This window comes from Andrographis paniculata, unplaced genomic scaffold (assembly GCF_009805555.1).
Source record: "Andrographis paniculata isolate CXL003 unplaced genomic scaffold, ASM980555v1 Contig60END, whole genome shotgun sequence".
Classification (NCBI taxonomy): Eukaryota; Viridiplantae; Streptophyta; class Magnoliopsida; order Lamiales; family Acanthaceae; genus Andrographis; species Andrographis paniculata.
In genome coordinates this window covers 5,226,362-5,246,362 of record NW_026137596.1, presented here as the reverse complement: position 1 = coordinate 5,246,362, position 20,001 = coordinate 5,226,362, and the positions used below count along the sequence as shown (strand labels likewise).

The window sequence follows — 20,001 nt, the reverse complement described above, 5'->3', positions numbered from 1 at the left end:
GAGCTAATTTTATTTATTAATGTATTTATTGTTGTATATTTATTTATTAATAATAGTATTACATAGCCTTAGCTCAATTCAAGGTATTAGGTAATAAATGAACATTAGGTATTCATAAGTTGTCGACCTTATGTACTCTTCGCATTGTTTGTATGTCGTATTATATTATCTTCGACTCTACGAGTACCATTTATTTTTTAAGTATTAATATTTAAATATTAATTATTATATTAAAATATAAAATATAGTATAAATTAAGAAAAAAATTGTAAATATATATCTTATAATACTAATAAAAGGATATCTAAAAAAAATTATACAAATATAAAGATATTTTTAATATTAAGTACAATGACCTAAAACATAAATGTGACGTTAGAGACGGACGGAGAGAGTATAAGCTGAATATATCTATAGCCCTTCTCCTTTATGCTTTATATAAAGAATGTGCATGTGGTTAAAATTTTACGAAAGGAAAAAATTTTGTAAGAAAAAACATATATAGTGAAAAAAAAAAGTATAATATTTTTAAACTCTTCCGTCTCACTTAATTTGTTCTATTATTCTATTTCTATTCGTTTTACCTAATTTGTCATTTTTTAAAAAAATATAATTATACATTTTAATCATATTTTAAAATTCATAATTTATAATTTTTTTTATGTTAATTAAACTATTTAGTCATCTATCCTAATCTATAATTATTTTTATTAAATCATTATTATTTTTACTAATACAATTCTTAAAATCCGTGCCTAAGCTAAATGAGACAATTTAGTTGGGATAGAGGGAGTATTAATTTGTTACCATAATCTGAGCATTATTTGAGATCCTTAACCAATTTCAATTTTTTTACCAATTTTTCAAATGTTGCAATTGGTAATGCCTAGGTTAATATATCCGTCAAAATATTATCTGATCGAATTTGTTGCACATTGATTCAACTATTTTGTTGAGAATTATGAGTGAATTTTTTTTTTTGTGAAATATATTTTGTTCTATCTCCTTTAATGTAACTCTCTTTCAATTAGGCTATACAAGTTATATTATCTTCATGCAATGTAGTTGGAGAAATTTTTTCGTCAGGTATTAACCCGCAATGTTTCAAAATATAAGTCATCGACCTCAACCAAACACATTCTCGACTAGCTTTATATATTGTAAATATTTCAACATGATTTGAATAAGTGACAGTTAAATTTTGTTTCATTGATCTCCAAAAGATCACAGTCTCGCCATAAGTAAATATATAGCCAGTTTGAGACTTGGCTTTATAAAGATCAAATAAATATCCTGCATCGGCAAAACTAATCAATTCATGTCGAAAATCTTTCGAGTAAAATAACCTGAGATCAATTGTTCATTGGTGATAGCGTAAATTGTGTTTAATCACATTCCAATATTGTCGAGTAAGCGATAAACTGAATCTTGACAATAAATTTACTGCAAATAATATGTTAGATCGAGTGCTGTTGGCAAGGTACATTAATGTGCATATGACACTTATATATGACACTTTTGAGCCAAGTGTTCCTTTATTTTTCTCTTTTGATTTAAATGGATTCTTTATTGGATCGAGTGCTCTGACGATCATTGGAGTACTTAGCGGATGTGATTATCCATAAAAAAATAATTTCGGTACTATTTTGGTATAATTTGGTTTGTGGATAAAGATTTCACATTTCAAATGTTCAATTTGCAAACCGATGCAAAATTTGCCTTTTCCAAAATCTTTTACCTCAAACTCGTTTTTCAGATATTCAACAACTTTCTAGATTTCATTAGGAGTTCTAAATAAATTGAGATTATCAATATATACAACGATGATTACAAATTCTAACTCAATTTTCTTTATAAAAACACATGGACAAATAGGGTCATTTATATAACTTTCTTTTGTTAGGCTTTCGCTGAGACAATTGTACCATATTCGGCATTATTGCTTCAGTCTATACAAAGATTTTTGTAATTTGATGGAATATGATTCTTTTAGTTTTAATTTGTATGATTAGAGTATGTTAAACCCTTTTGGAATTTTCATGTAGACATCATTGTCTAAAGAGTTATAAAGATAGACAGTAACCACATCAATTAATCACATATCAAGATTTTCTCGTACTGTCAAGTTCACCAAATACCTGAATGTTATTCCACCATGATCGGTGAATATGTTTCTTCAAAATCAATGTCCGGTCTTTGAGAAAAACCCTGGGCTACAGGTATTACTTTATATATTGTGATATCATTATTTTCATTTATTTTTCTCACAAACATCTACCTGTAGTTGATAGGTTTCGCATTTTCAGGTATTTGGACTATAAGGCCAAATACTTTTCGTTTAATGGGTCCAATTTAGAATGAATTGCGTCTTTCTATTTTGCTGAGTCATCTCTTTTCCGGCATTCATCAACTAATTTTGGTTCATAATCCTCGTACTTTTTTATTATATCGAGTGCTACAGAATATGGAAATACATTATCAATATTTATATCTTTCGGTTCCAATATTTTCCACTGGTGGTATAATTAACAGAAGTTTCAATGACTTCATTTTCACTTTCATTAGAATTTTTAGTATCAATATTTTTAGGGGTTGTACTAACCTTTTCAAGTATTTGATCATTATTGATCTCTTCACCAATACTAACAATTTTCTTCTTTTGTGGATTTTTATTCTTAGAACCTAACGGTTTGTCACGTTTTACGCGGGCAGTATGTACACTAGAACTCGGTAGTTTCCATTTTGAGATATTTATTTTAGCTGATGCATTTACTGTTGCAATATATGATTTTGTGACTCTAGCAACATCATTAAAAATAGCAGACAACTAATTTGCAGTTTTCTGCAAATGCACAATTATTTGAACTTCAAGTTCACTATGTTTCGTACGAAGATCACCAAAGTCAAGTGGTATTTCCACGAAATTTATTTTTTCAGTTGATTATTTCTCCCCCTAATGTAGGAAAATGAGATTTATCAAAATAACAGTTTGTAAATCTTGCAGTAAATAAATCACCCGTTTTTTGTTCAAGATATTTTGCAATCGATGGTGATTCATACCCGACATATATGCCCAACCTTCTTTGAGGTATCGTTTTCATGCATTGCGGTGGCGCAATTGACACATAAACAGCACACCCCAAAATTCGCATGTGAGATATATTTTGTATATTGTCAGATACCAATTGTGTAGTGGAATAATAGTAATAACTAGTCGGTCTTATTTTCACGAGGGTGCTGCAAGTAATATAGCATGTCCCCAAGTTGATACGAGAAGCTTAGACCTCATTAACAATGGTCTAGCGATTAATTGTTTCTTTTGATAAGGGACTTAGTCATGCCATTTTGTGTATGTACATAGGGAATAAGATGTTCCATAGTAATCTCAATTGACATGCAGTAATCATCAAATATACGTGATGAATACTCTCAAGTATTATCTAAACGTATTTTCGTTATCGGGTGATCGAGAAATTGTGCTCACAATATAATTATTTGTGCAAGTAGTTTAGCAAAAGCTAGATTGTGAGTAGATAACAAGCGTACATGTGACTATCGCGTTGACGCGTCAATAGGTACCATAAAGTACTTGAATGATCCACATAGTGGATCTATGAGTCCACAAATATCACCCTAAATTCTTCTCATAGGGATTTAGTTCCAACATTTGTTGGAGTGACCTAATTATTAACTTCCCTTGGAAATAGACAACACAAGCAAATTTATTTGAACTAAAAATATTTTTATTTTTCAATAAGTGGTCATTGGAATTTTCAACAATTCGTCTCACCATTACATTGCCAGAATGTCCAAGTCGATCATCCCAAGTTTTAAATTTGCTAGTAGTCATTTGGCCTACTAGGTAATATATTTCAACGAAACTGACTTTTGAGTAGTACAAGCTGGAAGACAATGATGACAATTTTTCTTTCCACGTAGCTTTCTATGTCTCTCCTACTATTTTGACCATTGAATGCTTTTGGGTTTTCATTTTAATTTTGGTGGATAATAATTACTTTTACTAAACTATGAAATAGATATTTTAAATCGAATATACGAAAATGGTAAAAATAATACTTTGAGTTAAGACAGAAGAAATAATATTTTTAAAAAATTGATTATCGAATCAAGTTACTATTAAGAAAAAGTATCATCTCCCAAGGATTGACGACTTTTTTTATCAACTAAAAAAAACAAGATTTTTATGTTTTTTAAAATAGATTTGAGATAGGAATACCATCAGTTTCATATTTCAGATGGTGATATTCCGATAACAATATTTTAAACTTGTTAAGGGCTCTATGAGTTTATGGTGATGTCATTTGGGTTGACGAATGCTCTCATTCCTTCACAGAATTGATGAATGGAGTCTTCAAACCATATTTAGATAAGTTTGTTGTAGTTTTCATCAATAATATATTGGCAAAATTGTCCATAACTCCTTTGTGGTTTCTAAACTCAGTTTAAATCTCCCCTCTACTTTAAAAATTGCATGACGCCGCCTTATACTTTAAAAGATGTTGCATGAAACCACTCTGTGGTTTCGAAACTTAGCATAAATCCCCACTTTATTTTAAAGAATTGCATGACGCTCCCTTATACTTTCAAAAATATTGCATGAAATCCCTCTGTCATGCAAAACATATAGATAGGAAATCATCTTTTTATCACATGAGAAAAGTTTCTTGGTAGTGGGGTTTCATGCAACATTTTTTAAAGTATAAGGGGGTACAATGCAATTTTTAAAGTATAGGGAGATTTTACGCTGAATTTCGAAACCACATGAGAGTTATAAACAATTTTACCTAATATATTTGTGTATTTTTCTAGCGAGAAAGATCATGCGAATCAGTTTCGTACATTTAATTTCTTGTGCAAAAAGAAAGGAGCATAAACAATTGAAATATATAATATATAATATAATTAAATGACAAAATACGACATAAATCAAACGTCAATCCCCAGCAACAGTGCAAAAAACTTGGTAGATTCGGTGTTTCCAATAAAAATACACAATTCTATTGCCATTTACAATATGAATTATCAGGAAATACTCATTTTCTGTCTCATTCAATTCATTCAATGTTTCAATGTTATGCTCATTTTTCCAAATATCATTGAAGCTCAGTAAATTCCTTCGACCTTTGCTCGAGAACAACACATTTTAAAATATCATTTTTGACCCTTTAGGGAGAAATACAGTAGCTTTTCCTAAGCCGTTAATCATTTTCAATGCACTACTGATAGTAACAATAGTGGTCTTTTTCATATTCATATCGGATAAATAATTTTTGTTTTTCAAAATGTTGTGAGACGTAGCACTGTTGATAAGACATATATTGTCATCGGCTCCAAAATATTTGGCATCCATATATTTGGAAGAATATAAAAATAATAAAATACGTGTATTAATAATATAATCAAAATAGACTTATATTATATGGGATATTACAAAGATATGGCAAAAAACATCAAAATAACAAAAAAAAATATATAAGAATATTTTATCATTTAACATCATTAGCTATATCAAGCAGATCATCAGCATCCAGGTGCATTATATTTTCATTAAGCACATCATCGAATGTGTCATCATGGATAGCGTGATTTGATTTGGCGGAAACTCTTCCCTGTCTTTCTTTTTGGGCCCGATACATTTCAATAAAGTGACTGGTTGTGCAACAAACATGGGCCCAATGACATTTGATTCCACACCGGGTGCATTCCTCATCATTGTTTATGTTTCTCTTGGTGTTAAACCTTTATTGAGCTCTATACGACCGTCTATCATTATAATGCCGATTCGGCACATAATGGCGCATATTTTGGTAATTATTGTGACTGTTTGAGTTAGCATGGACCTATCCGTGATTCCAATTTCAATCGAGATCAATTCTTTGATTCCTGGCATGTCATTCCATCTACCACCCACAGGTGCCTGATGTGGGGAATCCCAATCCTCAAGTTCCATTTTGATTTCTTCTATTGATAGCAATAGTAGAGTTAGAGATCATTTTTCAACATCAAATCATTATTTTGTTCGGCCAACAAAATATAGGTGATCAACTAAAAATATTTCTAGAAGTCTCTTTTGCAATACTTCTATTGCATAACCATGTTAGAGGCAAGAAAAGTGGAGAAAATTTTCTCCATCATATCAGTTTAGATATATTTTCGCTACAGTTTCGCAGCTGTGATGTTATTTTAAATATGACAGAATTATATCCTTATATTGTTTTAAAGTCTTGAAGTCGAAGGGTTTGTCATTCGCTTCGCGCCCTTAGCAACAAAGTCAGCCTCATGTGATCGTATATTTCTTTCTATCTCTCCCACAATTCAAGTGGAGATTCCAACGTCACATATTGCATTTTCAATGCATCATCGATGTAATGACACAAAAAGATCATGGCATTTGCACAATCTTGGCTCGCAAAATTTTTATCCCGGGCAATAGTATTTTCCAAGCCCATGGATGTTAGACTTATTTTAACATCGCAAGCCCATACCATATAATTTTAGCCAGAAACAAGAAGAGAGAGAAATTTATGTTAAACAAGGTTATTCATAATAAACAAATAAAGTATAAAATATTACCCTGCGAAAATTAAAATATACAATTGTGTTGATAACGTGTTGTAATATTAATATAGAATTACCCAATAGAAATATTAATTATTTATACCACTAACCACTATTTTATATATTGTATACAATATAATATAATATAATATGTAATATATATATATATATATGGGGCGGCGGCTACGGTGCTGAACTTTAAAATTCAGCACCATGCTGACAGCACACTGCAATACACGGTATTGCTACAAGCAACACACCATGTGCATTCATATAATACAAATACAACACATAAACTAACAACACATGTTATAGTCTTATACAACACAAATAATATTTGATTTCAGCACACCACATACTGTTATACATTACACTTGTAATTATGAATCAACAACACAAACACAACAAATAAACTAACAGCAGATACTATAGTCTTATATAACACAAATAATATTTGATTACAGCACACCACATATTGTTATACATTACACTTGTAATTATGAATCAACAACACAAACACAACACATAAACTAATAATACATGCTATAGTTTTACACAATACAAATAGTTGATTTTAGGACACCATATATTGTTATACAACACACTTATGACACTTATAATTATGAATCAACAATACATGTCTTTATTATACACATTAAAAATGTGTGCTATTTGTATATGTTAAAGGTGCTGATTTTTTTAATTCAATACCCTAACCATTCCCACATATATGGATATTGTGTGTTAGTATACATATAGAAATTGTAATGATGATTATGGATAAATATAAGTAATACATAGATAGATAAAGAATTCGAAGCGGAGAGAGAGAGAGACCAGAATGAGTGTGATTGATTTCATTTCTATATATTCAACTCAAATTACATAGTCTTGTATACAGACACAATTAAAGAATATTAGGCATCCACATGTTGGCGATGTATGCACTATGCATATTGTTTGCATGTGTGCTGCATACGTGTACATATATTTATAATATTTATACATTTTTCTGATTTTTAGTATTTTAAATCAAAATCAACAAATATATTTTCACTAAAATTATATTATTTTTTTTATAAAATATTATATCATAATTTATTTTTATGAATAAATAGTCATATCAATCAAAAAAATTAATTGATTTTAAATAGTATTCAATATATTTTAAACAAATAAATTAAATTTAAATTTTTTATTTATTAATTAAACTCGAAATAAAATGATAATATAAAATCCAAAACATTATACATAAATTTTTTTAAGAATTTAATTATATTAAAGAATTATTTATATTTACAGAGCAATTATGAATAGTATAATTATAATATAATTTTATTTTTATTTAATATATTATGACTATGGCTGCAAACGCCTATAGAAGATTATCATCCACATAGACAACCATAATTGTGGTATCAACATTGGTAAACTTCACAAAGAGGCTTTGATCATAGGGAGTTCGAGTAAAACCAATAGTATAAACAAAATCAGTTAAGATTTTGTACCATTGTCTAGGCGCTTACTTGAGTTCATATATGGACTTCCTCAATTTGCAAACTTGACTAGAAGAAGAAAATAGACCAGAAGGACCGTATATGTAGAGTTCCTCATTAATGTCACTGCGTAAAAATGAATTGTTAACATCCAATTGGTGTAGGTTCCACTTCAAGGCTATTGCAAGAGAAATAATTAATATGATCGTAACATATTGGCAACAAGAGCGAAGGACTCATGGAAATCTTCTCCATAATTTAATTCTGTAAATCCATCGACAACCAATTTGTTTCTTGGATCCAAAAGTGTCAAGCAAATCCCAAGTGTGATTAGAGACAAGGGTATTAAAAGCTCTTCATTCATTTCTTGCTACCAAACAACATATTTACATTTGTTATTGTAACTTTGGGGCAGGGCAAGTTGGAAAGCCTGTATTACATAATTTGAAAATTTTGTAGGTAATTTTTTTGTCGGTATAGGTTTTCACAATGGTTCCTGATCTTTAGCAGATGGAGAAAGATCTGATTGACTGACTGAGGAAGAACCATATATAAAATCAAGTGATGGTGCAACACAATCAACAACCATGGGAGAAGATCCTGCTGCAATAGGAAAAGAGACTGATTCATGAAGGTTAAGAGGTATTATTGGAAAAAGAACCTTAGCGTTATAGGAGATTTGAGAGTGGAAGCCACGTCTGAAGAAGAACTCAGGAAAGGATAAATTGAATTATGAAATAGCATATATGTTGAAATACATATCTTATGAGAGATCCAATCAAGAATCTTATATCCCCTTTAGGTGTTGTTGTAACCCAAGAAGATCCCTGTAACACCTCTAGAATCTAGTTTTCCCAACTTGGAACTGAAATCTTTCATATAATACAAACAACCAAAGTCATGTAGATTGAATACATCAGGGTCTTTGTTGTAAATCAAAGAATAAGATTATTTTCACCCCAGTTTTCTGGAAGGAGTTCTATTGATGAGATATACTGTTGTCAAGATGGCTTTATTCCAGTAAAATTTTGGAATCTTGGAATGATACAACAAGCTTCTAGCCACTTCAATAAGGTGTCTATATTTCTTCTCAACCCTGCCATTTTGTTGAGATGTATAAACACATGTCTGTTGATGAAGAATTCTCAATTGATGAAAGAGTTCTTCACAATTATGATTGCAAAATTCTATCCCATTGTCTGTCCTCACCACCTTAACATTTCTGGAGAACTAAGTTTCAACGTGAGTAAAGAACTTGGTGAGAGTGGTTGTTGTTTTATATTTGTAGTTAGAGAGATACACCCAAAGTCCTCTGAAATACTCATCAACAATGGTAAGCATATAAGTAAAATTTGTAGTATTGGGATGAGAAACATGACCCTAAAGATCCATATGCACTAGATCAAATAATTCACTAGCATGAGATTCACACTCATTAAAAGGTAATATATGAAATTTTGAACAAAAACAAGTATCACATGGAATACAAGTTTAGTAGAAGACAAATAAATTTCAATATATTTCATAACCTTCCAAGAAGAATGTACGTAGAATTGTATCATAGAGATATAAAGTGAAATGTAGAGAGTTTGTTTAGTCTTCAAGTCCTGCAATAAACAATGCTTTGATTCAAATATCGCTTTACATTTAAGATCCATAATAAGTTTGTTGATAGATACCATATTTAAAACCAAATCAGACATTTAAAACACCCCTGCAAGCCTCACAAATGAGTTCAACTAAATATGTTCAGTAAGTGTTGGCATTTTAGATGAACCATCTGGCAAAAGTATATCATTAGATGTATCAACAAGCTTTGTATCTGTCATGATGGACAGATTGGAACACAGATGACAAGAGGCACCTGTGTCCATTATCCACTCAGTAACACTCAGGTTGTGTTTGTTTGGGAATTTAGATTTTGAGTTGGGATTTGAATAGTAAAAATTTTGAATTTGAACAGTTGTATGATATGATATAAATAGGTGTTGATGTGATGTTTTGAATGTAAAATTGATTTTTAGTATAATATAAAAAATAAAAAAATAGATATTTGATTTGATGTTTTTGGGGGGAAAAAATGAGATAAATAGTGTAAATTCAATCCAATCCCCCAGACAAACACACCCTCAAAGGATTTACTGTAAATGTACCTGCATAGGTGAAGACACTCCCAACAAAGTACATAGGGAATTGAGAAGTTTTCTGGATGTGCTATGTGTACTTCGGAAAATAATTGTCACCCCTGTTGTCTGGAGGCGCCGTCGACTGCTACCTTCGCTGGTGTTGCTTCGTCTTCGGTTGGAGTCCGTCACTCATCTGATTTTGTCGACAGAAATCATTGTTCGTCATTCTTCCCCAATTTTAAATTAATGACGAACAGAAAGACAAATTTCTTAGTTGAAGAAAGGTCAAGTTTGTTAGGCATTCCTAATTTCTAGATTTCTTTACAGTACTAATTGATAAACTCATTTTAATTGGATTTGGTTTAATTTGATCCTTATTATTCAAATTTTGCTTCTCAAATTTTGCTTCTACTAATTAAATTTGTTTATTCTTTTATGAGGTTTGTTTGATAAAGTTAGGGTGCGTTTGTTTGGGGTTTAGATTTTGAGTTGGGATTTGAATAGTAAAAATTTTGAATTTGAATAGTTGTACGATGTGATATAAATAGGTGTTGATGTGATGTTTTGAATGTAAAATTGATTTTTAGTATAATATAAAAAATGAAAAATAAGTGTTTGATTTGATGTTTTTGGGGGAAAAAAATTGGATAAATAGTAAAATTTTGCACAAATCTTACAAACGAACACACCCTTAATTGATCTTGCTAAAGAAAAGATTGATAATGTGTTTTCTTCCAATAGTTTTCTTTTAAATAGGGTGACAAGAATTTTTATTTTTTTATTTGGCTAACAGCTTCAGTACTACTTACAATTGACCAGTAAGAGAGGGTGACCAAAATAAATTTCGACATCATCGTCAGACCATGAAGCAAGAGAGGGGGGGGAGGAAAAAAAATTAGAGAACGTTGAGGACACTTTAAGGATATTTGGGAGAGTTGAGTTTGATTGACGTTTGTGTAATATATTAAAATTTTAATTTATTTCTAAAAAAAATTGGTGTAATGCAAATAGTTAAAATTTTATTATTACAATAATAGAAATTTATTATGGAATATTCATTTTAAATTTGAGCCTTTATTATAGATTATATGATATGGTTACTAAGTCTAAACTCATTTTTTGTTTGTATTTTTATTTGAGGAAAAAAGTCATTATAATGACCGTTAAACATTCATTTAGTAAGGCAACTTAAGAACAAAAATATCAATTATACGAGGTGACAAAAATATTTCTACGAGGAAGCAAATTATATTATATACATATACCATGAGTTCATTATTTGGATATAAAAATAAATTGTATATATATGAGTTCCCATATATGAGTATATTAATTAAATTTAAAAATAAATTTTATTTTAATAGTTTAAATATTAATTCAGTACATTAATTATTTATTGATAATATCTTAATTATAAATTTATGTTATATAAAAAAGGTAAATTATTAATTGTGTTTGGTTGTAGGTTTTCATATGATCTCTTATCATTTACCCAAATTTTTCTATCAAAAATATTAAAATAAATAATTTTTTCTTAAATTTATGTAATATTACGACACTAAATTAAATTTTAATATAATATTCTCTTTTTATCCGTCAATTTTATGCTTAGTTTCTATATAAATAAATAAAAAAAAAAAATCGTTGATAAAATTGAAGGACATATAGAGTATAAATTAAAAGTATATATTTGATTTAATATTTTTATTATAAAAAAATTTATAGAAATAATAATAAAAAAATCTATAAAAACCTACCACAAACACACAAGGGTTAGCATAAATTATTAAATCATTCTTTAAAAATAGTATTAATGAATTATACACTTATCTATATATATTATATAAAAATATTACTCCCTTCGTCCCAAAAAATTTGTAAAAATTTGTCCACCTCAGCTGAGGCACAGAGTTTTAAATATTATATAATTAGTAAGTAATTAAAAAGTATATTAATAAAAAAAATTATGATATAATATAAATAATTATAGATTAATATTAGGATCGCTAAATAGTTTAATTAAAATAAAAAATATAAATTTTAAAATGTGATTAAAATATATAATTATATATCCAAAAAATGAAATGACATATTATATAGGACGGACGAAAATATAAAAAATGGACAAATTATATGAGACGGATGAAGTAAAATCTTAAGGTTGTGTTTGGTTGTAGATTTTTACAGGTTTTATACTACTTTTATAATTTTTTCTATAAAAGATATTAAATTAAATATTTAATTTTTTTTTATTACTTTCTTCGTCCTCGAATTTTATGCATGATTTTTTTTTTTTTTGTAATTTACAAAAAAAAAACTAACATAAAAATACTGATACAAGGAGTATATTATATTTAAATTTAATTTTAGTGTCAAAATATTATATAAATTTAAGAAGAAATATTTGATTTCATGTTTTTTATAAAAAAAAATTTGGTAAAAATAATATAAAATCCTATGAAAACCTACAACCAAACACAACCTAAAGGTTTTTTTTTTTTTTTGGGATAAGATATATATATGTATAATTTATTAATACTACTTTTTTTTTTTTAAAAAAAAAGATGATTAAAAATGGATGTAATATATATACAATTAGGATACGATAAACACGATTAAATTCAAACGATGAATATTGTAATTTTTTCGTAGATTATATACAATATAAAAATTGCAATTTTTTTTCGTCAATTGCACTGTGGATATCACGGGGCATTGACTAGTTATTATTATTACATTTGTTGTGTTTGGTTTTGTTTTATATATATATATATATATTTTTTTGTTTGGTTTTTATTTAAATTTAAATTTAATAAATATTTTATATCAAAAGATATTGCATGTTTATTAAGAACTGTGTAAGAATGAATATTATTTATTTTGGTCTCAGACTAAAACAAAATAATCTTTTTGGTTAGTTTGTTTGTGGTTTTTTGTTTTGGATTTGAATTTTAAATAATAAGGGATTTGTTTGTCCCATTTTTTTCCGACTAATATTTTAATATATATAATTTATTTTTTTACAAAAATTAGTATTCAATATAAAATATTAATTTTTATATTACTCACATAATTTTTTATATTCACATTCAAAAAGTTTCTTCAAATCAAAACTAAAATATGTATAATTTATAATAAAAATACATATATTCCTCACAAATTTTAAACCTTCCAAGAAAATGTAGTACAAATTTTAAATTGAATTCACTTTTAAATTTTTGTAATTCATTTTTAATATAACCTTCTAAAAGTCTCATTTACTTTTTGCATGTTGATATTTGAATATTAATTACTATATAAAAATATAATACAAATTAAAAGAAATTGCAAAAATAACATTAGTGTTTTATTAATAAAATGACATAAAAAATTTATACAAATATAAAAATATTTTTAATGTTAAATAATAAGAAGTTTATTATTTTGGACAAAAGTCTCTTTTGGGCTGCCCGTTGCTAAAACAGATGTTGAAAAAGGGGTGGCCCAAATATTAATTTTTGTAAGCAATTTCACACGCCGTTCGAGAAAATATTGCCCATCAATCGGCGGTCTTTACCCGGAAAGTTCTTCGGATACGCGTTTATCATCGTCGAATCTACTTACGACCGGAGTAATTCGTATCTTGCTATTTTTCTGCGTCTGGGTTTGATTTTCTGACCAATTTCTAAAAGCCCTAAATTTCTTTTGGAGCACACGAGGAGGAGACTACCTTGTTTGATCCGGAGCGAAGATGAGGAGGGTATTTGGAGTGAAGAAAGACAAGGAACCTCCGCCCTCCGTTCAAGATGCCTCTGATCGGGTTTGTGTTTCAGTTGACGAAACCAGTTGTTCCTTTTTTCTTTTTGTTTTTGGTTGCTTCGGGGAGAAAATTGGTTGTTCAATTCATGATCTGCTGCTTCAGTATTGTTGTTTGAAGCAAAATGATCTTGGTTATCTGGATTTTGGAAAAGAATTTCATGATCGAGTGTTTGGAGGTTCAGATTAGTCGTAAAGTAACGATTGGGTCATAGGAGTTTTGACAGGTCGTAAAGTAATGATGATATAGTGTATTTAGGCACTGTGAAGTTGTAATGGCAGATCAGTGAAACTAGTTGGTAGCTAGTTGTTTTCTCAAGTGATTCTTATCAGCATTTTTTTAGTATATTTGAGCTCTAGGCTTGGGTTTTACATGGATATCTTTCAATTTGATTGAGGGCCAGTTGTAGCTCCCTAAAAGACATCATACTTATCCATATTGATTTTTCTACCGCAGGGATTTCTGTGCATTAATTGATGGAGGTTCTCATGACAATACTGGCAACCCTCCTAGATCCATTTTTAGATTAGGGTTGAAAATGATCTCTCTCTCTCTCTCTCTGTGTGTGTTTTGTTTGGATATGATTACAAGTTTCAAATGTGATAAATTTTGCAAGTAATTTTTAAGTTTTAATTATGCTAAATTTAGTGAAGTTTGAGATTTGTTTGGTATGATATGATTAGTCAATAAATTTAATATGTAGTGTAACTATTTCTCCTTACATTTATGCTTTTTGTCAGTCAATCCCTAGAGTTTTCAGTTCAGCAGTGGTAGATAGAACGATATATTTCCGAAAGTTTGTGTTTTTTACTTATGGCTTTGTCATGATGAAGACTTGGAGGAGGTTATATGGGGTGAATGATTGTATTGTTCATTATTCCTCAGTGGTGTGAAGTTTTAGTTTTTTTGAAGTTTTGTTCCATTTATCCAGTATTTAAACATATTTGGAACTTATATTTGTTTTATATATTTTCAGATTAATAAAAGAGGTGAAAATGTTGATGACAAAATAAAGAAACTTGATGCTGAACTTGCAAAATATAAGGAACAGATCAAGAAGACTAGACCGGGCCCAGCTCAAGAAGCTGTCAAAGCTAGAGCCATGAGGGTTCTTAAGCAGAAAAGAATGTGAGTTAATTTACTCTATACTAGATGCAGCAGTAACACACCATAGCTTTTACTCGTATTTACTAATATTATGATTGCTTTGGTACTTCTCATTTTGTACGAGATTGAAATGCGAGGTCTGCTATTCTTTGTGATTCGAGGACATATCAATGCACTTGAATTTATCTGCCTGCATCTAGAAATTCATTTTCTTGTTAAGTGCTTGTCTTTGGTTCTCTATCTTCCAAAAACTCACACAGCGATAAGAAGTTATTGTATGCATTTTTAATTCCAAAACAAATTTGAAGGTGATGAAGGAAAATAATTGAAAAGCATATCCCCCCTCCTGCCCTTACAAACTGTAATGAACTTAATACTGTACATAAACTGCTTTTCCTACATGATGCAATGTAAATGCATAATAATAATAATAATAATAAAATATATATATATATCAAGCTTTAGAGAGTGCTTTGCTGGCGATTCAATAGTTAAGCTGCAAGATTCAGGTAAATGTATTTTTGTAAACATTTCAACTTTCATCCCCAAACATTGCCTTGAAAATGTAATAGTGGGAATTAAATTGAAAACAACCGTAAAACGAATATTGATTTCTCTAGGGTTCCTTCTATTCGCAGCCTCTATTAAGTTTGTTTGATTCAGTTCTTTTAAGAAGTTTGTTGTCACCCACTTGTGTATTTTCTCATTAATAAAATTTGTTATGTATTTTTCCTTAGGTCCTAAAGTATGTCCTAAAAGACAAAGCATTGTATAATATGTTTATTGCAATTTGTTTTGGCTGTCAATTTTTTCCTTTGGAAGTTTGAGATTATTAATGGTGTGTTTGCTTGCTTGTGTTTTGGTGTTCTTGGTTTTGATGTTTTTGAGGTAAAATAGTTGTTTGATGTAAAGTTTTAAATGAAAAATGGCCGTTGAACATGATGTTTTTGGAGAGAAAATGAAAATGAAAAGACATAGTAAACATCCCTGCACTTATTTAGTACAGCTCTAATACTATGTAGATTTCTCTCAATTGATTCAACTGATTCTAGGGTAGTATGCACATATATATTTATATAAGAGGCCCAGTGGGCTTAGCTCAAATACTAATATTAACACCATCTAACAGTTCTGATATATATATGTATGTATATATTTTAACAACATACATATTTGTAAACTAAATACAAAAGACCGCTAAAAAATGCATACTACTTCACTATTTGCACATAAATTCTCCATTATTTTCTCTCTCAAATGTGTATCTAAACAAAGCCTTCTTCTAAAAATCCCATCAGATTATATGCAATTCTGTTTTGAATTCCACGCAGACTCAGTAAGAAATTTCTGTGGGTTATTGGACATATTCTTTTAATATCTTATTGTGTTTGTATTAACCATCTGACTTATGGACTACAGTCTATCAATGCCTATTACTTATATGAATTAGTAGAATAATGTTAAACTGAATCTGCCACTATTTCTTCGCACAACCCAGTTCTTATATTTAGCACTCATCTGTCTAGGTATGAAGGTCAGCGCGATATGCTTTACAATCAGACATTCAACCTGGATCAAGTAGCCTTCGCTGCTGAGGGAATAAAGGATGCCCAACAAACAGTATGTTCTACTCTTGTGACCTACATTCTTTCCCTTTATTAATAATAAAATATTTATAAGGTGAACTAATTCCCAATTCAAATTGAAACAAAGTATCCTTAAGATGAATAGTGATTTGGTTGGTGAATGCATCATTGATGCTTAGTCTTATGGTGAGGTTGGGTTTTTTCCTTTTAGTATGACTAAATTTGGGCAGCTAGTATGGTGAAATACCTATTGAATTGTTTATATATATGTGTGTGTGTGTGTTTATCTTTACTGTTTGTAAATTTTATGTTCAGGGGATTCAGCATATTGAAAATCATTTAACCTATAAAAAATACATCCAAACAAGGATTGCTGAAAAGTTTGTCTTTTGATTTGATGCAATGCATTATGGACTGCTTCTTACATGAACATTTGATGTGCGTGACGTTTTTATAACTACCAGGGATTTGCCTTAGTCTTTTTGAGTTGACTTACATTTAAAATTCTGGCATGATTGGCGAGAGCTTTCATTATTGTCTGAGCATTGTTCACAGTTTCATGAAATTCACTTTAAAGTGTCTTTTCCAAATAGCAGTTCATGATGTTGGAGGACCACCATGTTCTATGCAGAAGTACATTTTTCTGAACATGGCCATCATTTTGTTATTATGATTATCTTTTATGCTTCCTTGTTGCGTTATGTGTCAAATGAAAGATGGATATAGATGCTTTGTTGGATCATTTATGGCTTATGGTTTGGGTACCTCTGTTGCTAATGCTGCTTCATACCTTCCAGATGACAGCCTTGAAGTCTGCAAACAAAGAGCTGAAAGGAATGATGAAGACAGTGAAAATTCAAGACATAGATGTTTGCATCTCACTCCCAATATCTTTCCATTTATTCTCTCTGTTTCTCTTTTTTCCTATTTTTCATAGTGAAAGATTTTTGTTTACATACTTATTGTATGTTGATCTTCGGATTGTTAATAGAATTTACAAGATGAGATGATGGACCTGATGGATGTGAGCAACGAGATCCAAGAATCTCTTGGTAGAAGCTATAATGTACCCGATGACATTGATGAGGATGAGCTATTGGGCGGTAACCATTCTGAACACTCAATTTGAAACTTTGTTGACACGAGATCTTTTTTAAGTTGCCTCATGTTAAATAATCACATTACCTAAAAAGTTTATGATAATGGGGAGATACTATTTAATAATTATTTTTTTATTTTATTTCACCAATACCTCAGCCTTATCATGGTGTCCTTAGAGATTTGAACCAAGTGACCTCCCTTTATATTAAATGGCTGCATCACCTAAAACTTTAATTGGATATGTTAAGATGTATCATTTTACATATTCACAAATATATTTCAGCATCTTGCATGGGAGCAGAAGTTCTGAAATCCATCTCATCTCTTACTTAAGTTACCAAATATTTTACTCGGTGACAGTGAAATGCGTATAGATGATTATATGGGTTATTTTCCTCTGTGCGGTGATTGCTTATGGTGATTGCTTATGGTGACCGTGAAAATGCTTATGCCAAAACTAAAACTCTCTTTTATTTCCCCTTTGTTGATTGTTTGGATTATTTTCCTTATGGTTCTTTATCTGTTCCACATGCTTATGATTGTTGGTTGTGTTGTTCAGAGCTTGATGCTCTGGAAGCAGACATGGGGTTTGAAACCGAGGGTGACGGAGTCCCTTCTTACCTACAGCCTGATAAGGAATCTGATCTGGAATCCGAACTTAACTTGCCATCAGCTCCAACTGGGAATGCTCCAAACCCGGCAGGCAGAACAAATGTGCAGGTGAGATATATAATCATTTTGTTTCCCTTTTACATAGAACTCCAGTATTGTCTTGGAATATCAAATCATTTGGTTTATAGCCAAGCTTGGTGTTTTTCTTACATTCTTCGTACTACCATAAACAAACAAATGAACATCATGCAATGTTTCATATTCTCGCATATGACAATGATGCAACCAACAATTGTGCTTTTGACAGGCAGACGATGAACTAGGTCTACCAGCCGTGCCACGAGCTTCACTGCGAGACTAGAAAAGTATCTTCCCTGCTAGTCTGTGGACAGGAAAAGCGAGGTTGTAAAAATTATACACGGATGGATATGATTTATCGTAGCCACAGCGCATGATTTGGAGATAGATATAACATGAACCAGAAGTTGATTCTTTGCCTGATTTGCATTGCATGTGTGCAATTTAAACTCATAACAGAAGATAACATGGTTGGTGGAGATAGATCATGTGTATAAGACTTGTATTTACTTACTACTTACTACCTGCACTGCTGCATTTCATTCAATTTCCTTTTCCTTTTCCTTTTCCCTCGTTTTTTCATCTTTACCTTTATTGTGTATAAGATTTGGGTGTGTTTCTTTTGATTGAGTTTGGAAAAAATTAGTTTGAGTTTGGTATTACTATCATGTTTGATGAAATGTTTTGTGAGAGGAAAAAGTGTATTTTTTCCGAAAAATGCAGAGTTGAAATAGTAAAATTTGAAAAAAAAATTGCTAAAGAAACAGACCCTAATGTTTGGTTTTGGCTTTTTGTTTGAATAGTAATTTTAATTTAGATGTAATTTCGTGAAAATAAATAATTTATTTTTACATATAAAAGAATGGACAAGTTTTAATGGATATAATATTATATTAGTTGATTGTGATATATAGCAGATGTATTTTAAAAAATTTAAAAAATATGAGTCTGTTGAAATGAGAAATTTTTTTTAAGTTATGAAGCTCAATGCTAATCCTACATTTACAAATAACATATGAATATGAAATAAGAAAAAAGGTACATGTAATGAAAATAAATTAAATTTTTGAATGTTTCTATTAACTTGCATAAATTAATTAATTTATTATATGAAATTATATTTAACTTATTCAATTAAACTCAGTAAGTGGAAGCATTTAGCTAAAATTTACTTAATCTATCATATCATATCATTTAGTCATTACAGAATTAGTCACTCAAATATAAAATTTATACTATTCTTTTATGATGTTTTAGAATTAGTCACTCAAATATAAAGTTTATACCATTCTTTTGTGATGTTTTAGTTGATTAGAAATAAATTATCATTTTTTCTATGACGTGAAAATTCGCAGCTCCTATCCGAAAATGCGCCCAGGATAAACTTCCAGCTGAACCTACAAACTACGTCCAACAAGAGAAATTACATGTCAAAAAAAAAATGTGATGGAGACGAGTGCACAATAACGTTTATGGACAAATAAGATTTATTCACACATTGAGCCAAATATTTAATCACT

The 20,001-nt window shown here is 29.8% G+C and overlaps 1 protein-coding gene across 1 annotated transcript; it reads left to right on the top strand.

Moving 5' to 3' along the window:
- The first annotated feature begins 13,708 nt into the window (after window positions 1-13,708).
- Window positions 13,709-19,050, top strand: LOC127260074 (vacuolar protein sorting-associated protein 60.1). Its single transcript, XM_051287734.1, has 7 exons — window positions 13,709-14,000; window positions 14,974-15,125; window positions 16,631-16,724; window positions 17,488-17,559; window positions 17,682-17,793; window positions 18,351-18,511; window positions 18,711-19,050. Exons 1-7 carry the CDS (start codon window positions 13,932-13,934, stop codon window positions 18,762-18,764), a joined length of 714 nt encoding a protein of 237 aa, XP_051143691.1. The 5' UTR covers window positions 13,709-13,931; the 3' UTR covers window positions 18,765-19,050.
- Window positions 19,051-20,001: the final 951 nt, after the last annotated feature.